The sequence below is a fragment of the Lissotriton vulgaris genome, chromosome 9 (assembly GCF_964263255.1).
Source record: "Lissotriton vulgaris chromosome 9, aLisVul1.2, whole genome shotgun sequence".
In the NCBI taxonomy this organism is placed as follows: Eukaryota; Metazoa; Chordata; class Amphibia; order Caudata; family Salamandridae; genus Lissotriton; species Lissotriton vulgaris.
In genome coordinates, this window is record NC_141697.1 from 431,293,294 (window position 1) to 431,314,306 (window position 21,013).

At 46.0% G+C, this 21,013-nt stretch overlaps 1 protein-coding gene across 2 annotated transcripts in view; it reads left to right on the top strand.

The window, feature by feature from the left end:
• Window positions 1-19,506, top strand: part of MARK3 (microtubule affinity regulating kinase 3) — a 669,509-nt gene extending 650,003 nt beyond the window's left edge. For both annotated transcript variants that reach the window (XM_086937855.1, XM_086937856.1), the window contains one exon: window positions 19,009-19,506. In XM_086937855.1, coding sequence (XP_086793981.1) covers window positions 19,009-19,354 — 346 coding nt within the window. In that variant the 3' untranslated portion in view covers window positions 19,355-19,506. The remainder of the gene's footprint in view (window positions 1-19,008) is intronic.
• Window positions 19,507-21,013: the final 1,507 nt, after the last annotated feature.

The following is a 21,013-nucleotide window of genomic DNA, read 5'->3' on the forward strand; positions in this document are numbered from 1 at the left end:
TCTTCTTTTACACAGTACTAGATGTAGCAACTTCATATAATAGGAAGATGTGTCTCGGGTTTTCAAGACTATTGTCCTGTGTTTCTCATCAGTTTTTACCCTACAAGTAATGGCAGAACTGCATCCCAAACAAAGATAACTGTATTGGATTGCTCATTTTCTTTTGTTTTCTGAAACGAAATGAAAAATAAAGTTTTAAAAAAAAACTGCATCCCAATTATATATTGGTTTGGATATCCATGCTAAATATCTAGGTCTATAGTATGAATGGGTACTTGTTGATATGGAGATTTTCCCTGTGTGGTAAACCTACATCTACCCCAGCCCTAAGTGCTTTAGTTCATGTGAATGTGATTCCTGAATCTTTTGTTTTGCCCTAGTGGCACAATAATCCAGCGTGCTCACAAAGGTTTAGGACTGTCCCTGGTCATTTGAGTTCCTAAACCTGTTCTGAGACCTAGATTGGCACACCAAGCACAGTGGGCATAATTCTTCTTTCCATGCCCAGGATGAGAGACAGAGCAGTGGTGGCAGTGTACCACATGTTTTGACTCTTTAGTTTGACCAGACCTTAGTATCTGTGTTTGACAGTGTGTAGGCTAGTGACCACCCTTACGCAAAGTTTTGCTGTTATGTTAACCCCCAGAACCTTGCACGGACATCATGTGTCTATGTCTAGTATCTGCATGTGTATGTATGAAGTGAATATGCAGCACATGCAAGATAGTAGGACTCTGTGTGTCAGTGAGACTTGAGTCCTGAAACCAGTGGGATCCATTGTGGATGCCCCTGATTTAGCATGGCATGCGAAGGATCATGAAAACAGCTGCTTCCCCAGACAGTGGATATGTAATGCCTGCAATTTGGGTGGCTGGAGACCCATACATTAAAGTGAGGAGGCTAGAGACATGAACCCCCTTAGAAATTCACTGCACGATTTTTGAAACGAGCTGCTGAATAGTTATTACTGAGATATTCTATTTGGTAAATGGCAGGAGTGAGGGGTGGGATTAGAGTTTCTGTTCAAGGTGAGGACGTTTTTTAGGCTGGGACTATCATTCTGTCTGCCTCGGATTGTTGCTTCAGGAAAGCTGAATACAGCCAGGTTAAGCAATTGCACACTTCATTGTGACCAAGTTTTGGACGCTCCTTCTTGGAGCCAGCCGCATTACAACCTGCTGTGAAAACGGTCACTTTGCCCAAAGGGTGTGTCCAAGGAATAGCCCAAAAATTACTTTTGAAAGAAAACTAACCCAAACTGGTTTTAAAGCCTTAGACTAGGGATCCACACTGACCACCTCAAAAATATATATTACATCAGTATGCAGTCCAGCCCACTTTGTTGTCTTTCCAAGTTCTTATTATCCAAGGAAAGGAGTGCTCACCATTGGACCTTTAGGGCTGCTTTGTAGCCAGAACTGGTGTCTCCCTGACACCGTCTCCCAGAGGTGTGGGGACATCATGTGAAGTCTGCACCACTTCTGGAGGAGCTGAGGATCTGCCTAAAGTGGCTAGAACAAACACTCAAATGGTGATGGGTGGAATGCTTGCAAATATTATAAATCACTTGCAAGCATTCTAATCAGCATTCCAACCCTTCGTATTCCACTCACTGCTCCACTCTAGATCAAGGCCCGCTTTGTGCAAATAGATACTGAATGGTCTCTTCATGATAACAGTCTTACTTGAAAGTGGCTAGAAGCCTTCCTCTTGTGATAGGGAAGGGGGTGTACCTGGCCCTGCAGGAGACGACTGTCTGGGAGGAGAAGCCCAGTGTGTTTCTGGCATGGGATAGAGCTAGGGAAAACAGACTACCACAGACATATAAGCCCAGAGCAACCTACGCTATGACAGGGCCAGTGGGTCTATGAGCGATTTCTGCATTAACTACACCAAGGCTTTGGCAAGACCAGTTGTTACCCTGTTGCCCAACAGTTCGCCATGGGTCTGAAAGACTGGTACCTGCCATGCCAACTTCACTTAGCGGTCTCTCTTTGCAATGTGCAGTCTTTGCTGTGGTCCCTGAAGAAGTCAAGCTTTTACTGAGGTCGGATACACGAACAGCACATGCCACACCACTAGAACTACAGTGCCAAACAGCAGTTCATGTGTAGCCTTTCCTGCAACCTGAATGAGAAACTAGAATGCACTAGAGTCTACCGCATGGATGCTAGAATTCATTGACAGAGTGAATGTAAAGGGTAAAAGACATTGAACAGATTTGTGCAGTTGACCAGTGAAGATACATGACAATAATCTGCACCTGTGCCTGAGTGATATGTTTGCCCATAGTATATTAGGACTATAGTAATGAGATATTTATGGGCGGAACGAGACATTACCAACAGGGGGGTGTAGCACCTTACTGAAAATAGGGTTATCAATAGTGATACACATGTAGCTTATCTTTCTAAAGTTGCATAGTAGTGTGCAATAAAAGACTGATTGAATTGCAGCCGGTTGATGGTGATCGCTGGTGGATGAGATTAATTCCAACACTCTTTGCATTACTTTACTCTTTGTTGCAAGAATTCACCTTGAACAGATCCAGACTGTCTCTCACATTAGAAAAGTAATACCTTTTTCCCATGTGTGCACTAAGGAAAATGAAGCATATAATTGAAACAATTGCGAATACAAGCACAGAGCAAAACTTCAGCTCCTTCCGCTAATGTCTACCCTGACCCATATGTGATGAAGCTGCTGGATCCCAAGAGGGTTGGATCTGTCACAGACTGCACCCACCTTCCTTGAGCCTATATACCCTGCCCAAAGGGCTAGGAAGTTGGTACCACCAGCCCAAACTCTGATGCCATGTGTGGGCCTACCACCCTATCAGTATTTGCATGTGACCACACCTGTTAAGAAATTAATAGTTCCAGCGGAGGTTCACTATATAGTGACAGCACTCTAAATGTGTAGGTCATTTTTCACCTATTCCTTAAGTATATGGAGCTTATACATTAGCATGTGAATTTTAACATTTGAGTTGGGCCACACCCACCACAATATGGTGACCACCGAAATATAGCGATCACCTATCTTGCATGTGCAGTCATTGGAAAAGTGAACGTGTTTTTGGTTGTACAGAAAGGGTCTTTGAGCCCCTTCTGTAAAAGATTGAGTGTCCTTTGAAGGATTTAGTGAACTTTCTTTTTTGTAAGTGAAGTGGACTACAGGAATGTTGGTTTTCCATCAGAAGTGCTTTAAATCCTTGCTTGATCGGCTTTGCACTTCTTAGACTGTCCCCTTTTATTCTTCAGTATTATATTTTTTATAGATTCCCATGCTTAAATCTTCCCCGTCGTCATGGGAGTCCCACGGTAACAGCAAAATAGCAGTATTAAAAACTTCAACATTCAAATGCCCATAGGAATCCACTAGCTTTAGCAACCTGTTACCATTGTTATAAAACATCCAATCTCTAGCCAATTAGAGCGTAGACCATAGTCTCTCCTTCCCCTGCAGGGCCACCATGCCTCAGATTTCTTACCGCTTGTCGTGTGTTGGGGGAGTCTCCCTGAGCTCAGCTCAGTCACAGTGCTTCTACTGTTGCCCTTTTGAACTTCCAGCTAGCTGTTCATCTCTTCACTTCATATTTCTTCTGAGGTACAGGCCAGGAGTGTGATTACATATTTTCCTTCATAATGACAGAGTCTAAAAAAGGGTTGTTGAGGCCCTGTAAGACTTGTGGAAAGTCGAGACTATATTCTGAGTACCCACATAAGGAGTGTCTTTACTGTTTGTATCCGGGCCACAAACCCAGAGAATGCAAGTACTGTCATACTTTTTCCTCAAAAACTCTCAAAAGACTGCGAGGGTAGGCTGCTTCTCTGGATGCCATGGAAGAAAGCTGCAAAAGACTCAGACTCCGAGGCTGAGGAGAAACCACATTCCTCCTCCAGGAAGAGAAAGGTAGAAGGGTCTTCCTCATCATTTAAAGGATCCTAAAAAATCAAGATCCCAGAGTAAAGAGAGGATAGAAGAGAAAGGAACCAACAAAATCAGTCTCGTTCTGCTCCTCACCAGAGGTCTGGTTCTGCTCCTCTGTTGACGCCGAGAAGTGTGGCTCACTGGTTAGAGGAGGCAGACCTGGAAGCAGAGTTCAGCCCGGGACCAGGGTTCAATTCCCGGCTCGGCGGGGTCTTGAGTCCTGAAATGTCCATGGACTCAACAATTCTCGCTCCGGTGCCTACTCGATTCACGGGTTCACACTCTGCGACTCTGGGCAATAGCTTGCTTAATCTCCACAATGGCCCCTCGCGGCGGGATGCCTGGCTTTCACCTTACGGATACCCTGCCAGGGTTATCTCACAGGGGAATACCAGGACGGGTTCCCTAAGCAAGCGCTTAGAAACCGCTCGGTGATTTGCGCTATATAAATTCCTGTACATTTACATTTACATACTCCTTTCCTAGATTCTCCTGCTGACAGAAAACGCTAGTCAACGATCCCGTCGATGAAGAAATCTCCGTCTACAGCCTTATTTCCACTGTAACTGGCTCTCCTTTGACCGTTTCTTCAGCGACTGCTACTACGCCGACGGTCAAGCAGACGGTGGTGGCAGTGGTGTTGTCAACATCGTCAGCTGAGGTCAGACCATCTCTGTCGGCGAGGTCTTCTCCATCGATGGCTCAGCAGGATTGGTCCCTGTCAATGACTTCAACCGCTGCAGTTGGTTGTGCCGTCGACTGCCCCGTCGACGAGGGGGAAAGTCAGTCTGCTTCTGAAGCCGTTGCCTTCCCTTCTGTTGGACTTTTCAAAGATATCTCCATTGTCACCTACTCGTCTTCTGGATTTTCAGCACTCTGAAGATGATCGCCCCTATGGTCGGCCATACTGCCATTCTCAACTCTGGGTTAAGGGCCAGGAATCACAGGAAGAAGACACGATGGATAATCCGTCTACTTATTTAGAGGGGGATATTCTTTCCTGGATATGGGGCATCCCATTTCTCAGCGATTGGTCGCATTTCAAGAACAGTACCCGTATTAAGAACAAGCTCATGAAACCTCCATAAATATCTCTGTGTCAATGGTAACTGATCTTCGGTTAATGCTGAACGATTATTATAAAAGATTCCCTGAAGCGAGTTCTGCTCCACAGCTGCCTCCCGTTCAGGAGGTTTCTGCTTCCGTATGGCTGGCTTACCCCCGTTGCAGAAGAGCAAAACGTTTCTGCCACCTGTGCAAATTGCTGCACAAATACAGGAATACGACGACCGCAACTAGAGGAAGGGAACTGCAGTTGGACCAGGATGTCCATGATGAGTGGGACGACTATGTGGCATGTACTCTACCTTCTCCTACTCTGCCTCTAGCTGACTCTCCACCTGCTGATATCGGCGGGTTCCACGATTTGCTGGAACACACTTCTAGGCACGTTGACCTTCCTATGCCTCCCAAACAGAGTGCATTTTATACGATTTTGAGGCCCACAATGCAGCGCTCCTCTTGATCCATTACTACTGAAGATTTCTTATGGCAATAGGGCCTGAGGTTGATGAAGATGCCATCTTCTGTACCCTACAGTGGTGCGAAAATAAGCAAAAATTACAGTGCGCCTGAGGACACTCCTGCGTGCCTGATTCGATTATGCAAGCGGCTCCAAGGAGATAAAATAGCCCTTGCTCTCTGTGCGTGGCTCCACCTGACAAGGAAAGGCGCCGGTTGGACAAAATCATTAAAAGGTTCTCCACTTTGGTGGCCACTGCCATCAGGGCCTCCAATGCCATGCCTGTCCTCTGAAGGTATGACCGCCAGATGTGGTCCGACATCTCAGCCTTGCTGGAGTTCCATCCTTAGGATAAGAAGAAAGAAGCTAAAGAGGTACTGTCGGAAGGAGAGAGAGCGCCTCCTCCTAAATGATTGATGTGGCTCTGGACATTTCATCGACCGCCTTAAGCAGATGGCCGGAGCTGTGGTATTGAGGTGGTAGGGGTGGCTGAAAGATACAACGTTCCGTCCAAAGGTTCAGGCCAAGGTATTAAACATGCCGAATTTCTCTTTGGTAAGCATGTGGATGAAGCACTGCAGTCAATCAAATCGGATACTGAGACGGCTAAGTCTTAAATTAATCTGCAGCAAAAAAGGTTTGCTTCCTTCCAGGGCAGAGGGAGAGGTCCGTATCTCTCTCACCGCCTCAGCTTCAGCAGCGTTTCCAGCCATACTATCAGCAAGAGTTTTGTGCTCAGTACGTTTCGCAGCCCTTTTGGCAGACCTGAACACTAACCTACCCTAGAGCAGCGAGACATCGACGCCCGCCATCAAGGCCAATGGCTCACAACTGTAATAAGAGACCATGAGGATCCGCAGGTCCCTGCTACAATAGTCCCACTTCAATTCGACCCCGCTTGCTCCAAATTCTTCAATCGATGGAAACCTATATCTTCCGACAAATTCATGTTAGACGTATTCCACCACAGTCACACCCTGGAATTTGTTCAACAACCCCCAAATTTGCCTCTGTGAAGAACTTCCCATTGTCCTCTCCAGGTCCTCAAGAGGGAAATCCAAGTGCTTCTCACGAAACGGGCAATCGAGGAAGTGCCATTCGATCAGCGCAATCTGGGAATCTATTCTCACTTCTTCTTGATAAAGAAAAAGACAGGAAAATGGAGGCAGATAATGGATCTCAGGTCATTGAACAAGTTCATCAAAAGTCAACCCTTCAGAATGTTGTCGCTCCAGGAAATTCTGCTTATCATGAATGCAGGGGACTTTATGTCCTCTCTGCGGCGATGGGTAGGTGAAGTCACTAGTACGCGGCAACGGAGAGCCATACCTAATGGGCCCCTTCCTGCAGTACCGACCCGCTGAGCATTGTTGTAGCCTGTAGTCCCTGACTATTAGGCATAGGACAAAGCTACAGAGGTAACATTTAGTATCCCACAATTCCGATATTTGGCACATGACACTAGCATGTTGTTTTAAGTGTAGACCTTGCTATTACCCATTATAGGTCCTGATGAATCACGGGTACCTTGCCCAAGCGAGAAACATGTCGACCAATTGTGTTACAAATCTATTCTAGTGCCACTTTACCTAAGCTGTTGGTACTTAGATAACTAGATCCACGTTTTTAATTGCAGTAGGGGACCCCCAGAATAAAGTAGTTTCCGGTACCCTCTACTTCATTTCAAATCACCACCTAGGCTACATACTGCACCACCCGCACACCCGCACTTCACCAAAAGGCAGTTGGATTTAAAAGATCTCCGCCAAAGAGCCCCTCTTAGAGGTGTGCCCGTTGGGGATTGCACCGCCTCCCCGACGAGGAGCAACGCCGATGATGAAGTATGACACCTGTATGGGTGTGTGAGGCAAATACTTCCAACAAAATGGATGCCCAAAGGTGATACATCTTCACCTCCGGTCACGCCAGACACACACACTTTCCTTTCTCAGGAACAGTTCAGCAACCCACTTTGTTGATCCATACTTGAGGGCACAAGCTGATTCTGGACCTTCCACTTCCCTTAGGGGTAAATGGTGCCCATCTGATAGACTGATCCCTCTCCCCCCCTTGATAACTATCTCTTCAGGAGCACCTCGATGCTCAATGGACTCAATCTCGAGGCTCATTCGAGGACATCGTTTCAATCACTCCGGGGATGGTTTCAGCAGTGTCTTGGTGGACATTTAGACAATCTCTCTCAAGATCTTTCTTTCCTAAGTCGATTATGACTTCAGTCGCTTCCGCGGATGGGTGGGGTGCCCACATGCAAGAACTACAGATACACAAAAGGTGATTGGCTCAGGAAGCAGTGTCACTTAAACCTCTTGGACCTGACAGCGTTTTTTCCGGGCCTCCGAGCATTCCTGCAAAGAATCAGGAAGTCATGAATGCTGATTCGCACTGACAACACCACCATGTTTTATCTGTGGAAGCAAAGTGGGACAAGATCTCAGGCCATCTCAACCCTAGCTCAGCAGATCTGGGAATGGCTGATAGTCCACAGCATCTCAATACAGGTCCAACATGTGCCAGGAGTCCAAAACGATTGGGCCGATTCTCTCAGCAGGGACATGAAGCAGTTTCACGAGTGGGAGCTAAACGACTAACAGCTGCAAAGGGTCTTTCGCTGATAGGGGTTTCCAACCCTAGATCTGTTTGCTACGTAACTCAACAAAAAATGCAGATTCAATGCCAGCAGATTTCCACAGCCAGGCTCTATAGGACATGCAAAACACACAAGATGATGGACGGAATGTTGCACAATGGCAATACCTTCACCCCCCAGTCACAGATCTGGGTTTAATCCATCGTTATTTTGCTCACCATGCCACCCCAGTTCAGACATGAACATATGCAAATCAGTCTTGATCATGTGCCACATGGGAACAGCCCAGCCCGAACTGCCAAGCCATGTCTTCCCTGGACCGAAATCAAGCATCCTAGGACCGGTTTCTGGCATTTCAGCCTTCATCAGCCAGGATAGCTTGACTCCAGTGACGTAGTGAGCAAGGGACCCACGTCTGGGCATACCCTTCCCACATAGGGTGAACAGCAAAACACACAAGATGATGGACGGAATGTTGCACAATGGCAAAACATTCACCCCCAGTCACAGATCTGGGTTTAATCCATTGTTATTTTGCTCACTAAGCCACCCCAGTTCAGGCATGACCAATTGCAAATCAGTCTTGACCCTGTGCATCATGGGAACAGTTCAGCCCAAACTGCCAAGCCTGATTTGCATATGGCAATGTCGGAACTGGGGTGGCTTGGTGAGCAAAAAAACGATGGATTAAACCCAGATCTGTGACTGGGGTTGAATGTTTTGCCATTGTGCAACATTCCGTCCATCATCTTGTGTGTTTTGTCTATAGGAAATGCGTTCCACTTCTTATGGGAGGGAACGTTTGCCTACGCATTCCCTCAATTTCCTCTCATTCCAAAGATTCTGCAAAAGATCAAACAAGAACCTTGACATCTCATTCTGATCGCCCCGACGTGGGCACGACAGTACTGGTTCAAAGAGCTGTATCGCCTATCACGGTCTTCTCCAATCTTGTTCCAGCAAAAAGAAAATCTTATCTCCATGAACCAAGGACAAATAGTTCATCCTCAAATCCGCACACTAAACTTGTTAGCTTGGCTCCTCATCACACAGAATTCGGTAAACTAGCAATTTCTGAGGAATGTCAAAGCCCGAGCTCCTTCTACAATCAAATGCTACTCAGCCAAGTGGAAGGTGGAATTCTTGTTGGCCATCACATCGGCTAGACGCATTTGTGCAATCCAGGCCTTCACAACAACGGAGCCTTACCTGCAATTCTTTCCAGATAGTGATTCTTTGTACTAATCCATCTTTTATTCCCAAGGTACCTTCTGCATTTCATCTAAATGAGCCAGTGTTTTTTCCATCCTTTTCATCTTCATCTGCTAAGAGAGCACTCCATTATTTAGACTGTGAGGGGACACCGAACGGGACACATTCTCGGCCTGTAATATATAAGGAACTCCACTCACCTTCTGATTCTAGAACCCCGATTCCTATGCCCTGGACTATAAACACGCCCCTTCATCTGGCCACACAGGAACAAGCGTCATGGGACCTCAAAGGTGGAGGGAGTGACCCCGGAAGGACTGACCCGGGGGCGGAGAAAAGGAACGAATCAGCATCCAGCAGGGTCGAAGACGGGAGGAAGCTGGAAGAGACGGAGAGGCGAGGAGACGCGAAGCTGCCGGACATCTGGGAAGTTCGAGGTTGAGAAGACGACGAGCCGTGGAGCGAAGATTGGTGGACCCCACAGGAGGAGGCTGGAGAGCGGCCGCAACTCACTAGGGAGTTGCGGCAAAGTCGGTGAGTCACTCGGTCGGGGAGGGGAGGAGGCAGGGAGGAATAGAGAGGGAGGGGGGGCGGGGGAATTGTCACACGAGCACAAACGTTTTGTTTTGAATGGCACAACCCCGCACGCCCTCACCTGGCTCTAAGCACTTCCTCATCCCGGGCATAGGTATTCGCGGATTCACATCCTGACATATATTGTTCCTAGGTATAGGACTCTTTTCCACGACCCTATCCCTGGTAAAACCACCGTAGTACTCAGGTCGATAAAGAACTATGTATCAGGTTTACACAACTTACCTCGCCTACTTTAAAAACCAAACCTCCGGTATCGGCCAGAGTTTTGTTTGTAGCCATCCCACAAGTGGTGCATTGGTGACTGAATAGAATCAGAAAGTGATAGAAATAAATAGGACTGACAGCTCCTTCTTTCCTTCTCTCTCATGAGCCTCCTTTGGGAGAAACCAAGACCTAGAAGAAGACTCAGGGGAGGAAAGATTTGAAGACACTGAAGAAACAACTGAACCCCTTAGCAGTGTGCCTGTTATCTTACAACCTGTAAATAAAAACACTCAACTGGCCCACTACATACAGCCTCCTCGTCTGTTTATCCGGCCCGCTCTCCCACATGGATGTTAAACAATGTTTTAAGTTCTACTTGCAAAGGACTCAGCCTTTCTGAAAATTTACCCAGCTCCTCATTGCCTTCTCTGCCCCTAGGAAGGGTCAGGTTTTGACGCGGGCGTCTATCGCTTGCTGGATGTCATCAACTAGTCTCTTCTGTTATTAGAGGGCTGTCACCCTCTGGTTTTTAAGGTCACAGCGTATTCAACACGCAAGGTGGCAGCTTCCTCTGCCCTTTTCGCTGGAGTGTCCTTGCCTGATATCTGCAGGGCATCGACATCGACGAACCTCAGTACCTTCACAAAGCATTACTGCCTGAATGCCTGGCAGAAGGCAGATGTAGTGGTTGGTCAGGCTGCTCTGTGACGTCTATTCGCTTAAGGTATGATCTTCTTTGTGTCTTTTTCTTCTGGATAAGTGTACTATTTTATAAAATGTCATTAACGTTTTTCGAATTCTTACTGATTTAAGCTTGTGCATATGCATACATGTATACGTATATGTTATGTTGAGCTTATAAAGCGCATTACTACCCTGAGGCATCTAAGCGCTGTAGCAGAAATAATGCAAGTATCAGGAGAGGGTAAAATGATGCACTATACATTGTTATGAGCTCATGTTATATGTTCTTTATGATTCTCTTTCATAATTTGGTTTCTGGGTTGCATGGTGGGATGGTTCACCTTACTCCCCAACTCTGACCCTTTGGTACTGCTTGCTATTTTTATTCAAGCATTTGAATCTATAAAAGATACAGTACTGGAGAAAAAGCAAGTTACTTACCTGTACACTGTAGTTCTCCAGTATTGATCTCTTTTATAGATTCACATGCGACTCTCCCGCCTCCCCTTTTCAGGTTCACCTTCCATACCTCTCTTTTATCTTGTGGCACTCATGCTCGAAATCTGAGGCTTGGTGGTCCTGCAGGGGAAGGAGACTCTATGGTCTATGCTCTAATTGACTAGAGTTTGGATGTTGTATACCAATGGTAATTGTTTGCTAAAGCTAGTGGATTCCCATGGGCATTTGAATGTTGAAATATTTAACCCCTTCGGTGTTCAGGGTGGCCCCTTCGGTCACGCGTCACGGTGGGCGTGTGCTAACGACTGCCGGGGGCCGTCCGAACTCCGCCCGCTCTCTATTTGCCCGCACAGCGCAAAAATTCAGCTATCGCGCAAGGGGTTAATACTGCTCACATTTAAGGTAATACCTCTTTTTCATTAGCACTCTATGAAAGAGTGCGTTTGGTAGCTTTTTTTCTCTTGTGCTACTTCACTCCACGAATACCAGCCCCACGTGGTGTTGCACACCTCATCTACCAGCTTGCCTGTAAAAGCACAGGAACTGAGAGATTCTGTCTGGGGTATGGCTGGAAGTAAGACTTCAAGGGTGCATTTTCTATCTCCTGCATTTCACAAAGCACACGCTTTGCCCCGCAAAGGCTTTAATGGCCCTGCGAGAGGAGCCATCTGCTTCTCCACTCAGCTAGTATCCATGCTAGAAGTTGTATTTCGCGTAACACAGGGGCCTCTAACCTTTTCTGTAATGAGTGCTACTTATGATCCACAAAAATCTTCCAGAGCCACTAATATTATTGTGCCTATATCAGAAAATAGTACATTAGTAGCCATACCATTCAAAATTACTAGCCATAATCATCTCAGTGCATCAGGCAGGGTAGCCAGCAGTAATGTAAATGTTAAAAAAGGCTATCCGTTTGAAATACTTTTACACAGGTAATACATAATAGCTATTGCTTGAATCGCCATGGCACCAAGGTAATGTTATTACTAAGCCTTAAATCTGTTTTGGGAATCTAACCATTTTTCTCTAGACATCCACTTATGAATTCTTAAAATATGCACATTCTTGTCTTCAATACACAATTTTCAATTGTGGTATACATATATTATTTCAGACAAGCAAAAGCTGGCTGTTAATCTAGTAGGCTAGGCTGGTCACAGTGGAGCTACTTACAGGTATGTAGAGAGCTACCAGAAGATTGTGAGCTACCCATTGGAGAAGCCTGGTGTAACACGTCTCTTGTTTCCCTTTACATTCAGACTCTTCTTATTTTTCAGTTCCATTTTTAGTTTCCGGAGTGAAAAGTATTCATAAATTAAATATTGCCATTTATAAAGATCGAAACTATTAATTCAGTCTGCAGTTTTTAGATACAAAGGTTTTTTTGCTTTTCCTCTAGTTTTTTTTTTTTAACGAATGCTTTACAAACAAACTGGGATGGTGCAGTGAGCTAAAAAACGGTGATGGATCAAGCCCTGATCTTTGGACTGGGTAAGAGTGGTCTGCTTAATTCAGACACTCTGTTCATCACCACCCCCTTTTCTGAATCATTACAAACAAACTTTGGCAAAGCTGACAGCTTAGCATTCACATTATTAAGGCAAGACCTATTGGCATTGCTTTTGCTTGTTTTTTTGTGTGGGTTAAGCATCCCACTGCATGCATTTTCCAGCTCTGTCCCTTCTTTGCTTCTCTCCAGTTAACACTCTTTTTATCATCTACCAGGGCATTTAGCACCTTTTATATGTGTAACATATTTCTAGTGGATACATCTACCAGTGAATTCCTCACTTCGTGAATATCCCCTGCGCCAGCAGCATTCCGAAATTTTTTCGTAGCTCTCGACGCAGACGAGGACAATGTCACAATAGCATGGCTCTGCTCGCGGCTCCGCTGACGTCACCGGAGCCATAAGAGAGCCTCATCGGCGTGATGACGTCCGTTCCCTTTTTTCCGCTGCGTCAACGCTAAGTTTTTCTGGGACTCGCCGTATGTTGTTGTTACATTGTGTTTCGGCTTGCTTACCGTGTTTCCTTTTCTCGAGGATGTCTTCAAGGAAGTATGGTTTCAAGCCATGTAGGGAATGTGGGGGACATATGTCCATCACGGACCCTCACGAGGACTGCGTCTGGTGTCTGTCGTCGGACCATGATGTCAAGGATTGCTCTTGTTGTCGCAAGATGAACCCTAAAGCCCTCAAGGAGAGAGAAGCTAAACTCTTCATGGCGAAGATGAGAAAGGAGAAGAGAGGTCGAAGAAGATCAAGGTCTAAGTCGACTTCGGGACATACTTTGAAGTAGCAGAGGCAAGACTCTCAACGCCGTTCAGGCAAGGATGCGTCTCCACAGTCGACTTCGCCAGCTCCTCGACATCGTGAGGACTTTGCTTATCCATCCCCTCCAGGCTGGAATCAGGGTACTCTTGCTCGTTCGGCTTCGCCTGAAGCTTCACCGGCACACTCTCTGCCGGCTCAGTCTCTGGCTCCAGTGGAAGAGGCTCCAGTACCTGATGAGTCTTCGACTCCAGTGGCTTCACTGTCGGTGCTGGTTGGCCCGAGTCCAGTAATGCCTCAACCTTAGTCCGTATCGGGGGCTTACCCACCTTTCCCTGGCCCGGGGCAAGATCCATCACATTACTTAAATGCAATGTATGGAGTATTTGCAAGAGGGCCTTCGGGTCCAATGGGTTTTATGGCCTTTAACCTGGGAGTTCCTCAGGCTTATGCTCAGGCTCCTTTTATGCCATTTCTTCCAGCGGCTCTGTCCTGGCATTTCCTGACCTTGCACGACTCTGGCTGCGCCTCCGGATCAGTGTTCGACGCCGGCTCCGGATCCGCCGGAGTCGTGTCTGGCGACACCGGTTTCGAGGATGAAGTCGAGGCGAGAGGCTCATAGAATTTTGGAAGAGCAACATTATCAGGCAGAGGAAGAAATGGAGGAAGGTGAGCTGGAGGAGTCAGAAGACTTATTTGAGGGATTGAAGGAGGCGAGTGGCCTAGATATGTCCTCAGAGTGAGAGCTTTCTCCATCTTCAGATGTTCCTTCTAAGGATGTAGCTCCTTACCACACAGTTATTAGGAAGGCGGCGGAGCTTTTAGATCTACAGCTTCCAAGAGCTAAATTCAAGTCTAATATTTTGACTGAGGTTCTACATTCTCACTCCACTGTGATAGAGCCGTTATTGCCTTTTAATGATGCTATCACTGAGCCAGTTCTGGAAGTTTGGCGTAAGCCCTTTTCAGCTCCAGCAGTTTCAAAATCTGTCGCTAGGAGGTACAGGGCGGCTCCAAGAGTCTCTGACTTCCTTACATCACATCCATCTCCTGAGAGCCTAGTGTTTCAAGCTGCTTGTTCTAAGAAATCATCTGGGGCTTTTCCTCAAGTCCCTGGGGACAGAGATTCTAAGAGGCTTGACCAATCTGCTAAAAAGGTCTTTTCTTCGGCAAGCATGGCCTTGAAGTCCACAAATGCCACCTGTCTATTGGGATGTTATTTACATGCGCTCATGCTCTCATGGACTCTGCAAAACAGCTTGCTCCTAAATAGTCTGAAGAAGACAGACAGAATGTTAACAAAGTCTTGGCGGACACTCAGGCAGCTGCACACCAGGTTATACAGAGTGGTCTGGACACTGCGGACTCTGTTGCTAGGATTATGGGATCTTAGGTTGCCACGAGGAGAGGTGCTTGGCTCAAGTCATCGGAGTTCTCTCCGGATGTGCAGGTGACTCTTCTTGACCTTCCTTCCGATGGTTCTGGGCTGTTTGGTAAAAAAGCAGATGCAGCCTTAGAGAGGTTCAAAGACTGCAAAGCCACTGCTCAATCTCTGGGCCTTCAGGCGCAGACTAGAGGTTCCAGTTATAGAAGATAGAGGTTTTGGAAGGTCGTCCTTTCGGCCCTACAAGCAGCCTCAGCAGCAGCAACAGCAAAATACTCTGTATAAATCGTATAGAGGCAAGAACAGAGGACGTCCTCAAGGTAGTCAGCCCTCCTCCTCAACCTCCTACTCCTCCTCTACCTCCCCCTCCTCTTGCCACAGCAAAGCAACCCTAGATCCACCATTCTGGATCATGTGGGTCCTGTGGGGGGTCGGCTTACCCATTTTCTACAAGATTGGGAATCGGTCACTATGGACCTTTGGGTTCTCAATCTTGTGGAAAATGGGTATGGTCTTCCCTTTCGGGAATTCCCTCCAAATGACCTTCCTTGCCAAGGAGCATGCTCGGAGGACCATCTTCTTCTTCTGCAGGAGGAAGTCCTAACATTGTTGAAAAAAGGTGCGATAGAGGTGGTTCCAGTGCAGGAAATGGGTCAGGAATGCTACTCCCGGTATTTCCTGATTCCCAAGAAGGATGGCAGGCTACGTCCAATCCTGGGTCTCAGGATCTTGAACATTTTTCTAAAGCAGGAGAAGTTCAAGATCTTCACCCTTGCGCAGGTTCTTCAAGCGCTGCAACAGGAGGACTGGATGGTGTCCATCGACTTGCCGGATGCGTATTTTCATATTCCAATCCTGAAGTTGCACAGGAAGTATCTCAGTTTTACGATAGGGTCGCAACATTATCAGTTTGCGGTTCTCCCATTTGGACTTACTACTGCACATCGAGTCTTCACCAAGGTGATGGCAGTGGTGGCAGCCCATCTCAGGAGGTCGGGGATTCCAGTTTTCCCCTATATAGACGACTGGCTGCTCAAGGTGGAGTCGCCAGAGATGGTGCTTCATCATCTGCAGGTGACAGCCCAGCTGTTGTACAAATTGGGTTTCTCGATAAACATGTCCAAATTTCACCTGGTGCCTTCTCAGGGCAACCTGTTCATAGGGGCGGTACTGGACACTACTGTGTCGAGCATTCCCACCTCCTCTAAGGATTCTCGACATACAGGAAATGATTCCTTTGTTTTACAATGGAGCGGTTGTTCCAGTCCTGAAGGTCCTTCGCCTGCACTGTCTGTTTGCTTCCTGCATTCTGTTGGTCAATCATGCACGCTGGCACCTAAGGGCACTCCAGTGGTGCCTCTGCAGGTAGTGGTATCAGCACAATGGGGATCTCAGGGAGTCGATCAAGATCTCCAGAGACATTGCAGCGGATCTGTCTTGGTGGAGCTTGGAAGGCAATCTGTCTCAAGGAAAGCCCTTCCATCTTCCTTCATTGGTGGCCATAGTGATAACGGATGCATCCACTCTAGGGTGGGGTGCTCATCTGGGGGATCTGGAGATCAAGGGTATTTGGTCTCCAGAGGAAAGGTTGCTTCATATCAACCTTCTAGAGTTGCAGGCGATTCGCTTGGCGCTCAAGACCTTCCTCCCCTCCCCTCGCTGTCAGCCAGTCCAGGTCCTGACAGACAACACTACCGCAATGTGGTATGTCAACAAGCAGGAAGGAGTAGGGTCGCATCGTCTCTGCAGAGAGGCTCTGCGACTCTGGTCCTGGGTTCAGGACCATCAGATTTGTCTGATGGCAAATCATCTGGCCGGGGTTCTGAATGTACGTGCAGACCGCCTCAGTCAGCAGTTCTCTACAGACCACGAGTGGAGGCTTCATCCGTAGGTGGTTTGTTATGTCTTCCAGACGTGGGGAACTCCTCTGGTGGACCTGTTTGCCACTCACGAGAATGCTCATTGCCCCTCATTCTGCAGTTTCCGGTATCTGATGCAGGGAACTTTGGGTGACCCGTTTCAGTTGAGTTGGAGCTCACGACTCCTTTACGCGTTTCCTCCCATATCCTTGACTTCTCTGGTTCTGAGGAAGATGCGGCAAGACCGGGCCCAAGTCATATTGATCACCCTTGTTTGGCCAAGAAGGGTGTGGTGTACAGACCTTTTTCACCTGTCGTCGTACCCTCTGCTCCTTCTCCCTCTCAGGGCAGACCTCCTCTCGCAGTCGCAGGGCAGGTTCTACACCCCTACCTCCAGAGCTTGCACCTTCATTCTTGGAGACTGAACGGGGCAACCTGACCTCATTCGCTCTCCGCCTGACGTGGTGGACGTTATTTTATCGGCCAGGCGACACTCCACCAAGTCTATCTATTCCTACAGGGGCTCCAAATTAATCCAATGGTGTGGAGAGAAGTCTATTGACCCTTTGAGGGCTCGTTTATCTAACATCCTTCAGTTTGCTCTCTCTCTAGCTCAGCAAGGCTTTGCTGTGGCTACTGTGAGGGGTTATTTATCGACTTTGTCGGCGTTCCTTTGCTTGCCGGATCAGCCGTCCTTGATTAAATCACCCATAGTTTTACGGTTCATTAAGGGCCTTACCAACACATTTCCGCCCACTCCCTTTATTGTGTCTCAATGGGAATTAAATCTTGTCTTAACCTACTTGATGGCTTCTCCTTTTGAGCCCTTGCACAAGTGACCCTTGAGACTATTGTCTTTTTTTAAAACAGTATTTCTAGTTGCCATTACCTCAGTAAGGAAGGTAAGTGAGCTTCAAGCTCTGAGTTCGAAATCCCCGTTCTTGACCATTCATGCTGAAAGAATGGTACTCCAGACCAGAGCTGCTTTTCTGCCTAAGGTGGTAACTCCCTTTCATCTGGGGCAGTCCATTACCCTTCCTGCCTTTTTATCCTCCCCCCTCACCCATCCAAGGAGGAGGAGCTGCTTCACCGCTTTGACCCTAAAAGGGCGGTGAGTTTTTACCTCGATAGGACTGAAGACTTTCGTGTGGATGACCAGCTCTTGTGCATAAAGATCTGTTACTCTTTGGCCGGTAAGGATCCTCCAGAGGGTATAAGAGCTCACTCTACTAGAGCAAAGTCTTCTACATCTTCCTTATCTAGGGGTCTTCCTGTTGAGGACATTTGTAGAGCTGAAACTTAGGCTTCCCTCCACACTTTCGCAAAGCATTTCTGCTTACATTCTGAGGTGAGGAGGGACGGTCACTTAGCGCGTTCTGTCCTACAGGTCTTTTTCGTATAGAAGGGTGGACACCCTCCTCCGGGAGTGGGGACTGCTGTGGGACTCTGTTCACAAGGTGAGGAATCCACTGGCAGTTGTATCCATCAGAAGAACAAGTTACTTAGCTTCAGTAACGCTTTTTCTGGTGGATACAATATCTGCCTGTAGATTCCTCACTGACCCATCCGCCTCCCCGTTGTCCACCCATGTATACCTGCAATGGTGATATTTTCTATCTGTTTCTTTCAAAGGAAGTGTATTATTCTTTTTGTTTTATTGTATTGATTTCACACTGTGTGTATTTATTTTAAATACTGTGTTCTGTGTATACTGTATATATTTATGTTGGTCCGTCCGTGTGCCTCGAAGGCATGGAAAAAAGGGCGGAACTGACGTCATCACGCCGACGATGCTCTCTTATGGCTCCGGTGACGTCAGCTGAGCTGCGAGCGGAGCCATGCTATTGTAATGTCGTCATCGTCGGCGTGGAGAGCTTTCCGATTGCTGCTGGCGCAGGGGATATTCACAAGGTGAGGAATCCACAGGCAGATAATGTATCTACCAGAAAAAGCGTTACCGAAGGTAAGTAACTTGTTTGTTACTCCTAAACCAGTTACTGTTCACTTGTCAGGGAGTCTTTTGGGAATGTGAACAAACATGCGTTCTATTGTCCAGTTGCTACTTGTTTGTACTTGGGAACATACTGCATCAGTCTGAGTGCTTCCTAATACCTCTAGTATGCTGTACCTGCAAAGGACTCTGGAGTTCATGCACTCTGCTGAAAAGGTTGTGCAGTCTTTGTTTAGTAGATGTAAAAAAGTGTTCATTAAATGTTACTTAAACAAGGCTGATAAATAATCATAACTACAAAAACTTCTTATTTGTTTCAGTCGCAATATATCTGGAGAGCAGAAAGATGAAACTAAGGATATGAAGCCCCGCTCATTACGATTTACGTGGAGTATGAAAACCACAAGTTCTATGGATCCAAATGACATGATGAAGGAGATTCGAAAAGTCCTGGATGTCAATAATTGTGACTACGAACAACGAGAACGTTTCTTGCTGTTCTGTGTCAATGGCGATGGGCATGCCGAAAACCTTGTCCAGTGGGAGATGGAGGTGTGCAAACTGCCAAGACTGTCACTTAATGGAGTTCGTTTTAAACGAATATCAGGAACATCCATAGCTTTTAAAAACATTGCTTCGAAAATCGCCAATGAGTTAAAGCTGTAGCAAAAAAACAATTGCGCTGTAAATTTGCAGCATTTTTTCAAAGTGTTTTCTTCAGAACACTGTTCGAAATGTATAGTGTAATATTTAGGCAATAACTCCTGCATCTTCTAAATCAAGATATACAGTACTTCAATATTGGAATGGAAATGAGCTGCTGCGCTAGGATGCCGAGTTTGGACCTTTTTTTATATATATATATATACATATATATATATATAAATATTCATACATATATATATATATATATACACAAGTGCACTACAGCATTAAAGTTGCCTATCATGTAAATGAGCTATAATTTGTTTTGGTTGGTCTCTTTGAAAATAGAATGAAACTAATTAATGCACTTAAGCACTCCTTATGCCTATCTATGTATGGTTCAGTTGTGTGCGCGCGCGTGTGTGTGTGTTTGTATAATAAATATTCTTCCAGAGGTTCCTCGTTTTGTTCACCTAACAAATGCCTTTGGGTAATGTCATTCTTGTGGCCTATCTTGTGTCCTTGAGCTCCCAAAGTATAGTTTCTGTATATTTACTATACAGACTTCTTGTGGGATTGTATTTTGGAACTTGAACATAGAAAAAAATGCACTTTCTTCAATTCTGCGCTTTGCATTGCCATTGCATTCAACCTGCTGGGATGTCCACTTACCAAAGATTTACATTTGGCCCTTCTGTTTCATTGCATCATGGCTTGCAACTTCTTTTTATCTAAATGCATTTAAATATAGAAAAATGAGGTGGTGTATATGTCAATGGGAAATCTGCCATATAAAATGACCTGTGTTAAATGGTGCTACATTTTGATAGAACCAGCAGCAGTACTTATATTATTTTGAATATCAGTCTTGAAGGATATTCCCTCTTTCCCACCAACTATGCCAAAATTTGAACTTTCTGAATGAAGAGCTATGGATTTATTTTTATTTTTATTTACTGGAAGTAGTAGTTAAGTAAAGCTAGTTTCCAAGAGGCGAACTTTTTTTATTCTTGTCCTTTCTTGAAACTGATGTTGAAATTCCCAATCTGTGCACAGTATGAAGTCTGTCAAAGGTTTGCCGGTATTGTGGCTTAATATGACCTCAGAATTACCAAAGCCTTGCGGTTCATGTACAGAGTTCTTCTCAAACCTGTACTTAAGTTATCTGTTAATAAAGGACATTTCTACAAAAAGGCTTTCAATTAGATGCACTCATTTACCAGCTAACTTATACCCACACTTAATGTGGCAACAGGCCATTAATAAGTATGTTTATCTTCACATGGCTTCTCTCAGAATATGGTGGGTAGATTTGTGAAATCAAATTGCATGTGCACATATTAATTCCTGCTCATGGGTACCAAAATGGAATCAAATCCGATAACCTTATTGTACTTTTTCAGTCATCTGTTGGTTAAGGAGGTGAAGGATTTTGTGAATAATCATATTTTGCAGTAAGTACCTCTTTTAGAATTCGATCATGTGTATATTCCTGGCGTGATGCCTGATATGGGCGGCTACTTTAGCATTTTGGGAACAAATGCTATCTTTGGGGATTGATCTTCTAGGAGCACTTTAAGTCACTCACTCCTTTTGCAGTACAACATAACCACAAATTGCTGCTTTGGTTGCTGCCCTGTTTAGATTTTTGTCGACCGGTACCTTTGGTCTGAGGTGGCA